Source organism: Lupinus angustifolius, chromosome LG05, assembly GCF_001865875.1.
Source record: "Lupinus angustifolius cultivar Tanjil chromosome LG05, LupAngTanjil_v1.0, whole genome shotgun sequence".
NCBI classification, from domain to species: Eukaryota; Viridiplantae; Streptophyta; class Magnoliopsida; order Fabales; family Fabaceae; genus Lupinus; species Lupinus angustifolius.
In genome coordinates, this window is record NC_032013.1 from 18,883,816 (window position 1) to 18,894,750 (window position 10,935).

At 31.5% G+C, this 10,935-nt stretch overlaps 1 protein-coding gene across 1 annotated transcript; it reads left to right on the forward strand.

Moving 5' to 3' along the window:
* Window positions 1,613-5,762, forward strand: LOC109347969 (protein ASPARTIC PROTEASE IN GUARD CELL 1-like). The gene is made up of 2 exons (XM_019588124.1): window positions 1,613-2,643; window positions 4,713-5,762. Exons 1-2 carry the CDS (start codon window positions 1,895-1,897, stop codon window positions 5,524-5,526), a joined length of 1,563 nt encoding a protein of 520 aa, XP_019443669.1. The 5' UTR covers window positions 1,613-1,894; the 3' UTR covers window positions 5,527-5,762.

A 10,935-nucleotide genomic window follows, 5' to 3' on the forward strand; every position in this document is an offset into this window, starting at 1 on the left:
ATTATATTATTATGTTAATTATACATCAAATTCGTTTTATTTGAGATTTATGTGATAGTTAATTAATTTTTTCTTCATTATAATATATAAATTATAGCTCTTTATAATTAGTCTCGACTCTCTCGTATTAAAATTTTGGATCCATTCATGTTTGTAGAATAAGATGCATATATTTATTATTTTAAAGTCACTAATATTAAGTCGCATGTAGGAGTTATTGTCATTCAGGCGAGCTTAAATAAAGAAAATGAACTTGCTTTCTTAATAAACTATACCTGTTTACTTTTATGAGTACAATATATATACCGGTAAAAATATATAAACAGTCAATAAATTATTTAATATATTTATTTATTTTATTTTTATGAAGAATCAATTATAATTGACAATGAATAGTAAATTATACAATGACAACATAAAAATTCTTTACCATTTTTATTTCCTATTTTTCCTGTTCTTTTCGTTGGAATATTAATTCCAACCTGACCGACTTCAGATCCGAGTTATATAATTGTTCCTCATCATTTACATGACTAATAGTCAACAGAGTTAATTATAAAACATTATTTTGCTTTGAATATCTTATCTGGTGATAAATTATAAAACATATCTTATTAATGATAAATTAGTAGTATCAAAATTTGGTTCCTCCATTAACGCGCATATATATTTTAACCATTCACTTTCAGCCAACTGGCCATTTTTAGCAAAGTCAAAATATGCTTCATTTCAATGGTCCTATTATCTCTAAACCCCACTCATGTTCCTATTTATAGCTAATATTATTCCTTTCATGGTTTTTTGTGTTACTAAAGGCATCGATAAATAATTTATCTCTTTAAGTGTATGTTTGTTCTTCTCAACAAATATTATTTATAAGAATTAAATTATTAACATTTTTGAGGATTTAATAAGGCCTTATAACATTAATAAATCAATTTTTTTAATTTGCTTATTGAGCAGCTTTTTTATGAATTAGTTGATGTTAGTTTATAAAAAAGCTTATAAATCAAGAAAATGGAGTAAAATTTCACATCTTCAAAATACGCATTTATTTTTTTTTCAATTTATAATCAAACATATGTAAAATCATAAGTAATCATAAACACAAACTAAACCATCCATACCAAAACATTAAAAAAGTTTTCAAACAAAAAAATACTAGATTTAGTAGTATATAGTAGTGTTCTAAATTGGTTGTGTTTAAGTTTACCCCCATTACAGCATATTAAGGAAAATTTCTCATATTATAAAAATGGAAGGGATTCACTTACTCTATAAATAAGTTAAAAGAAATAACTTAATATTTTAGTCATATATTCTATGAATATCTAATGATTTATATTTACTCATTAATTTAAATCATTAGATTTTTATAATATATATATATAGCTAAGTGTGGAATAATTTTTTTAATGTGAATCCTCTCTCTTATAAAAAAAATCACAAAATTATAATCTTGCAGGCACAATTACTATTATAATCACATGCTGAAACAAGTTAGTTAATTGAAAACAAACAAAAACAAGACTTGAAGGAGGGAGAGACACACAACAACACAAAAACAAAAAAACAAGAGTTAATTAACAAATATTTATATACATACATAAATATAGGCAAAAGACTCAACTTGAAAGGCGAAAACAAAGGCCCTACTCTTTTCTGTACCTCTCAAAATCTCATATCATTGTTTCTTCTGTTTTACAATCCCTCTCTTCTCCTCTTCTTCCTTCTAAAATGGACCTATCTTCAACAAAACCAGCTCAATCTCTTTCTTATTATAGCCTCTTCTAATTCTCTTCTTTCCAACCCTTTATTCCAATTCCCTACCCACCCTTTTGTGGTGTGATAAAACAAACAACATACACAACAAAAACACACACATTTTTTCTATATGCAGATGAGGAGGAAGAGGATGCAATGGAGTAATATCACTAATCAAATCCTCATCATCTTCTTTTTCTTGATACCCATCATTGTTCATGGATTCAATAAGGAGGAAAACAATGATGGTGAGGAAGATGAGGGTTATAAGGTGAGATTAGAACTTGTGCATAGACATGATGCACGTTTTTCTAGAAATGGTGGTGGTGATTTAGATAAGGTTGAAGCTATGAAGGGTTTCATTCATAGGGACTATATTCGACGTATGAGGATTAACCAAAGATGGGGTTTCAACCATTCAATTTCTAGCCATAGAAGAAAGGACTTTGAAACGTTTCAAATGTCAATGCATGCTGGTGCAGATTATGGTCTTGGTGAGTATTTTGTTCAAGTTGGAGTTGGATCACCAAGCCAGAAGTTATGGCTTCTTGCTGATACGGGGAATGAATTGACATGGTTTAATTGCAAGGATGCTCCTGATACGGAGAAAAGCGGTGTCCGAAAACACCGCAAAAAAAGTTCTAGGAAAAAGTCTTCCAGGTCCCGACACAAGTCTAGGTCTAAGTCCAAGAATAAAACCAAGCACCGGACTAGGAGAAAGACCAAGACTAACCCTTGTAATGGGGTGTTTTGTCCTAAACGTTCTGGGTCATTTGAAATAGTGGCATGTTCTTCTGAAAAGTGCAAGATTGATCTCAGCAATCTCTTTTCTCTTGCTGAGTGTCCTAGAGATTCTGATCCCTGCCTATATGATATCAGGTTTGTAATTGTTCTTGCTTTTTCAATCCTTTGTTTTATTTCTTTTGGGTGAATTTCTTTCTTCATTGATTCTTGACTTTTTGCGTGATTTGGAAAATTAAATTAATGGGCTTGTTACGAAAGAAGAAAACATTTGAAGGACTGAGAAAATTTTCAGAAATGACAAAATAGAGTTTGTAATAAGGAAGTTGGAACAAGCATTGATGTCAATTAAAGTCTTTTCTGTTTTCTTGCTTTTGGAAAACAATTGTTGGTAATGAATTGGGGAAAACAGAGAGAAAATATCTAAAGGCTATCATTAGGGAATGAAATTCAATTGTCCTGTAAAAGTATGTTTTAGTTATCTCATTCCAATAAAATTTTGACAAAAATTAACATATATATTTCTTATTACTCAAAATTTGTCATAATTTTATTTGATTGGATAGCTAATCTGCATTATGATTAGGAATCTCAAATTTTGTTTTATTTTTAAATGGAGAAAACCATAAAGGCCACCGGGGAAGTATGTCCTTTTCTAAACAATATATTTATATTAACAATGCTAAGCATTCTTTAAGGAATATAAAATAAAAAAATCAATTTTGGAAAACTAAGCTTAACCCTTTTAGAATTGTGAAACAATATTTTTCAATACAAAATTGATCTTTTCTTATCTTTAAACATTATCCTACAAACATTCACCAAACTAGTAATAAGTCAAACTCCATTTTAAAAGTAAGTGAAAAGGTAGTGGATTGATAAAAAGTTTAAGGATGAAGGGGTTGAGGGGGTGAAATGATAAGGAAATTAAGAGTTTAAATCTTATCCACTATAAAATATTAACATACTATCATTTATCTATCATAAAAGAAAAGCCGGCCAATAGTACTTGCAAAATAAAGATGTTTACGTTTGGTTGTTGTTTCTGTTTTTTTGTTGTCTTTTAAGTGGTATTTTCATGAATTGTATTGTTTGTATTTGAATTATTTCTACCCCTTAATTTTCATTTTTACACGTATTACAAATATATCATATAAAAAATTCAAAAGGACATCGATATAATCATTGTTGGGTATTTTATGAATTTTCCTAACTCATACAGGATTATTTCGGATATATATGACTAGAAAAAAATAAAATATTGTATACATAAAACATTATTGCTTTCATATTATTATATAAAGACAATGTGTGTCACGGATATATGATAACTCATGTTGTCGATTGAGCCACATCTAATGATTTGGTTTCACTAGTTTGATAGGCATTATTATATTATTATCATAGCAACTTAAAATCGTAAGTGTATGTATTTATAATAAGCCTAATTATAAGGAAAACATGATCAAAGATCTAATATGTGCTTCGTATTAAATTAAAAAAAAATGCCATTCTTAGACATATTAACAAAAAGGTACCCCTTACACACAGACACAAGCACAAAAGGTGTCCCTGCACTTGCTGGTGACCCAGCAAGGCAGCAACCATTCTTTCCAGCACCCAACTATGGTTATTAAATGAGAATTAATGTTAGTAGGTGAACATCACATGACCCACATTTCTACATCTATGGCATGTGGGAACATAATCCTTTGTTTAATCTCTGCCACTAAGAACCCCGTCTACATGTTTTTACACATTAATGTTAGAACAGCATTATCACTTTTACATTTGCATGTAAGGGTAAAAGTGTCATCTTATTATATCTCAAGAATAAAAGTGTTGAATTATATTATTTTTTCCTCTTGTTTTATGTGTACTTGTCACTTCATTACTGGAGAGGATCTTATCTCTATCTAGTGAAATAAAAGCTTAATTGTTGAATTTTAGAAGAAAAAAATGTTTCTTTATGATCCCAGCGAAACATTGTTACTAAAGTTTCCAGGTTGATCGTACGAAGTATGGATAATTTACTTTATAAACCTGAAAAGTGCAGCAAAAGTATTTCCATGTAGTGTTCATTTAAGAGTGTTTGATCCATTTTTTCAATCAAAACTAAAGGCCATTCAATTGTGATGAGCTGAATTACATGAATTTGTTTGTCCACAATGTTCAATTATTGATTTCTCTGATCTTATCCTTGACAGCTATATTGATGGATCTTCTGCTAAGGGATACTTTGGCACTGACACTATTACAGTAGATATCACAAATGGAAATAAAGGGAAACTACACAATCTGACAATTGGATGCACAAAATCAATGCACAATGGCCTAACCTTCAATGAAGAAACTGGTGGCATATTGGGTCTAGGCTATGGCAAGGACTCATTTGTTGAAAAATCAGTCATAGAATATGGTGGAAAATTCTCCTATTGTCTAATGGATCATTTGAGCAACAAAAATGTCTCAAATTATCTAACTTTTGGTACAAACAATGCCAAATTGTTAGGTGAAATGAAAAAAACAGAACTTCTTTTGTTCCCTCCATTTTATGGTGTGAATATTACAGGCATCTCAATTGGAGGCCAAATGCTTAAAATCCCACCTCATGTTTGGGATTTTGATGCTAATGGAGGTGTTATACTTGACTCAGGAACAACCTTAACACAACTAGTCACACAAGCTTATGAGCCAGTTTTTGAGGCTTTGACCAAGTCTCTAACCAATGTTAACATGATTTTTGATGATTTTGGAGGATTAGAGTTTTGCTTTTCTTCTGAAGGGTTTAACATGAGTACAGTGCCAAGATTAGTGTTCCATTTTGCTGGAGGTGCAAGATTTGAGCCACCAGTGAAAAGTTACATTATTGATGTTGCACCAGAAGTGAAGTGCATTGGAATTATTCCAATAAATGGACCTGGTGTCTCTGTTGTAGGCAACATTATGCAACAAAATCATCTATGGGAATTTGATTTGGCTCAATATACTGTGGGATTTGCTCCTTCTACATGCACCTAGAAGATATATAATTCATGTTTCTCAATTTCCTTTTTTCTCTCTCTTAACTGTTCTCCTTCATTCCAATGTGGAAACATTCAAGTCACATTTGGTGCTTGTTTTGTTTTTTTTTTTAAATTTGCTTTTCTTATTCTTTTTCCTTTTCATTTGATTTGTAATATAAATACATATAAAATGTACCATAAATATAATGTATGTATATGTATAATAGATCTAATGGAAGGTCTTATTATTTTTATGATAGGTAGTTTGACTCATGATATCTTGCATCCACATTACCCCATTTATCTCCCTCTCATTTTTCTACACAAAACTGGATTTTTATATATTATCAATGCATTATTCACTATCACGTTTAATTATAATTAATTCTTCAAAGAAATATAAATAAATAGTAAATATATATTAATTGTTTATAAATTTTTACACTAACTATATATATTATAAAAAGTGACATATGTCATTCTCAACTCAATTTGAATTAAATGTGTCTGTTCAAATTACATATATTACTTTTAATTACTTTTAATTGAATGATGTTTGTTTTCTTCATAATTTATAACCTTTATCTATGTAGATATACTAATATTGTGTAAATTTGATGATATGAAAATATCGATAGTTGAGTAAGTATGGATCATTTCTTAAAAAAGTGATTAAGAGATAGAACCCGGCTTAGGCGTCTAATGATTTTTTAGTAATAAATATTAAATTATGCATGCCTCGTGCCAATTTTTGTGAGCTGCATTTTTTTTGAATAATTGAGATATCTCACAATCGAATGCTAATTTATTGTATGTATTAACGAGTAAAGTAACTAGTATCTGCGTCATACATTGTGTCGTGACAAAATTATATGTAGAGCAGATCGTAGACATTACATAGCTGGTTGATCATGAAATGGGGAAATCTTGAATAGGGAAGAATACAAATACTGTGACAAGATTTATTTATTTCAGACTTGAGAATGTTGCAGCTTTGGCATGCACCAATCTTTCTAACAATTAATAAGTAACTAAATTGGGGAGGTGATAACTATTCAATCTTGGTATATGATTTATTGAATATATTTAATGATAGTTTTTTTAAAGTCTTTGGATTATTCATTTGACTTTTGAAGATTTTGAAGTCCAATCAATAAATGTGAAAATAACATTTTTAGAATGTCTTAAAAATATGAGGAACATTAATTATTCATCATAAGAATCATTTCTCCTTTTAGAAAAAAAAATGTATTCATTGTATGATTTTTATACACTACATTATTCATCATTCATATTTTATTATTATTGAGTATTCAAAAAAAGTAATCCAAACGAACAATGGATTATATAGTGAATATGTATAAATATTTATATTGTCGATGTATAAATATTACTCTCCTCCTCCTTTCTACTATAAAAAGGTAAATTTTGAGGAATATAAATATGAGTACCTGAGTATAAGTGAGAATAACAACATAGAAAAATCCTAGTAAGATACTAGAGATTAGGGGTGAGCATGAGCCGGGTTGGAACGGGTCAAGGTTTGTCCTTATCCGGCCCTAAATATTGATCGCGTTATTTTTTTGAACCTGAATCGACTCTAGACTCGAAGCTAACCCTACCCTAAATGTCGATCGGGTAAGCCTTTAAACCCGACCCGACGCTAGACCCAGTTAAATATAATGCACGCTCATTTTACATAAAGACTTCTCAATATTATTTATTATTATGAATATGTAATTTGACATATAAAATGATATATGTGTATATATATATATGTGCTTATATATATATATTATTAATCATGTATATATGATAAAAATTAGAGAATCAATGATACTTTTGACCAAAAAGTATCATTACTCTATACACATTTGAGTAGAAACACATACAAACATGATGAGTGAGTGACTAAGGGACGAGACGGGCCGAGTCATGTTTGGTCCCTACCCGACCCTGAGTATTGATCGGGTCTATTTTTTAAACCCGAAACTGGCCCTAGATCCGATCAGACCTGACCCTATTTGAGCCCAATCATGATCGGGCCATGTCGGGTGAACGGATAGGGTCAGGTCCTAATCACTCATGCTAGAGATTGTTGGTGAAGTGAAAATCATAATTGCACAAGATTCGCTAGAATAATCCAATAAAGACAAGAGAATAGATAGAATGGAAGAAAACACAAGCATTTCTTAATGAGATTTGACCAATTGTGTCAATATCCCTATGAGTATTGAGTGACTATCAATATATTATTTATATGATTAGATAATAGGACTAACAAACTATAACTAACACTTAGTATTGAGATATATTTTAGTATTTTAGGTTAATATTATATTGGGTTAGTAATTAGATCAAATTCACTTACCTTTTAGTTTATTAATTAGTATTGGTTGTCATGTTAGTTAATTTTCCTTCCTTTTATATAAAGTCTTCATATAAATTTTTAATTGATTCAATATCATTCAATCAATTAAATGCACATCTTTTCTTACTCTTTGATTTCTAATATGATATTAGAGCAATGTAATTATGTCTTTCATGGTGTGTTGTTTAACTATCAAGCATTCAAAATCCAACTTCATGGCTTCCAAAAATGTATCACATGGAGATGAATCTTGGATTAGCCATATGAAGATGCTTTCTTTCCTCCTTACCAGATTTGGAGGTTTTGGTTCTCCGAAATATGCCAATATTTTGTGGGTGCAGCACCTTGCACTCATTATGCACAAAGGGGAGTATGTAACTTTGGTGCTAATTGCAAATTTGATCATCCTTTAGCATCACTGAGTTATAGTTCGTCGTTGCTTATATTTTCTCAACTCTTGTTATTCTTGAAGAAATTATTGCTCATAATTCATCATATGTGTCTCTTCTTATTCTTGAGCAAAAACTATTCATATTTCATTAGATTCTTCTCTTGTTATTCTTGAGTAAAAATTGCTCATATTTCATGATATTCTTCTCTAGTTATTCTTGAGAAAAAATTGCTCATATTTCGTCATATTCTTCTTGATATTATTGAGGCAAATATTGCCCATATTTCTCTCATTCTTTGGACAAGAAACCAAGATAGTATTATTGAGCATTGTTATTCTTGAATAAGTATTGTTTATATTTCATAACATTCTAATAATTCTCTCATTCTTTGGCTAAGAAATCAAGATGGTGGTATTCTTGAGTATTGTTATTCTTTAACAAGTAGTATTCATATTTCATCATATTCTAAATTTTTTTCATTCTTTGGCTAAGAAGCCAAGATGGTATTCTTGAGCAATAATAACATTCTATCTCATTTGATCTTCTTTCTATTGTTTTGGTTCTTGATGAACAACATCATTATTTTCAATTTCACTAATTTTCTTCTAAGAATTCTTTTATTTCTTCTTTTTTCATTGAATATCTCATAACCATTCTTTCACTTTTTTCCTCCTTCTAAGTCCATCCCCTCTTTCTTTTTTTCTTTCATTTCTTGAACCATTCTTATCTTGAAAGGAAGCATAAGCTATACTATATTTCATTAGAGGTCTTGCACAAGAATTATGGACCATGGCCAAGCATTTCAATTCAAACGCCAAGGTGAAGTACAAAGAAGCAAGTCGAGTGGCAGACCTACTAACAAAGGCTTTGAAGCCTTTCCTATTGATTTATCTTTTATCCAAACTGGAAGTTGTCAAAATCCACTCTTGAGCTTGAGAGAGGGTGTTGAAATATATTTTGGTATTTTAGGTTAATATTGTATTAGGCTAGTAATTAGTTTGAACTCACTTACCTTTTATTGGTTTAGTTAGTTTTAGTTGTTAGGTTAGTTGGTTTCCCTTCCTTTTATATAAGGCTTTCATATAACATTGTAATTGATTCAATATCATTCAATCCATTCAATTCATTCATTCTTTCGTTGAAATTTTTGTTACCGTAGCTCGCAACAATTTTGAATGGCACGAAATAATCCTTACCAACTGAGTCACGATCAGGTCCCTCTCTTTAGTACTTCTAAAATTGTGCAAGCAGACTATCAACCACGTTGTCCCCGAGATAAAACAGCTCAGTTCTCTATTATACGATGTCTTATTACACTGTAAGAGTCGCTCTAATACACCCACAATATGGTTACCAGTGTCAATTCTCGAATTCATATAGTATGGCTACCCGTACAAATTATTTTCCCACAATATTGACTACTAGTAGAAGTTCTCGAAATTCCTACTTTGGCTGCATGTGCTAATTCTCAAGTGTCACAAAATGAAAGGGGAAGAAGGTTGCCGGAAATACATCGGCGAAATATAAGCGGGAGAAAGAAAAGTTGAGAGGTAAACACCTTCAACTTGGTGCAAATTATAATGAGGGGAGGAAGGCTCTAATTATAGCCTGAGGCCTCCAATAACTCCCCATCCGACGGTGCAAAAAATCAAACGGCTATATAATCCAACGGTACAAAATATTACCACTCAACGACTCTATCATAATGGCCGAGATCTCCTCTTCCAACGACTCTATCACCACCCAAGCGTGTTACATGTGTGTGTTGACTTGGTCAACATACAGTCCAAGCCTAAAAGGCCCAAAAAAACATTTAAAAAAGAATGTTGGGCCCAAGCCCGACTCGAACACGAATTGAGTCGGTCGGATGGTGGCGTAGTAGGGGATGGTGGTGGTGTGCGCATGCGTGTGTGGAGGGATTTTGTTTGTGTGAGTCCTCAACCACTCACAAAACTCATTGTACCCCTTGGGGCACACCCCAAGGTTGTAACTTAAGGCTTATAAAGCCTATCAACTTCTCTCCTCCAAGAAATGTGAGACTTGGGGAGTTTTTCATTTCACATCCCCAAGAATCCCCATTAATGGTCACTTTAATGTGCATTTAAACAACATTAAAAGTCATCATTTTTCAAAAAATTCCAACAATTCCCCACTTGAAATTAAAAACGATTTCCGGGAATTTTGTGGTCTCAATAAGATTGTGCATAAATAAATATGTCATTCGACTTGAACTTTTGTATAGTGAATAAGATCCAGATTTTACTAGAGTGACTCGTAGTCTTGAACTCTATATCCGGCATCAAACCACATACAACCTTTTCAAAGGTGTATTCTGTTAAGCTCGTGCATTAAAGGTCATGCACGTCTATCCCAGTATAGTGAACGCTCTAGAAATTTATGCCCCAAATTTTCATAGGAAGTGGCTGTTAGTATCAGAGTGCAACTAAGAGGGGGGTGAATTAGTTGTCTTAAACTAATGGCCACTTTTTCTGCAAAATCAAAGTTAAAGTGCAGCGGAATAATATGCAGAAAAATAATAGGAAATAAAATGAAAGAGATAAGGAGAAGAGAGTACACAAGGAGTTTTTATACTGGTTCACCTTCCTGTCCACCGAAGGTTACATCCAGTACTCTTGCCGCACAAGAGATTTTTCCACTAAGA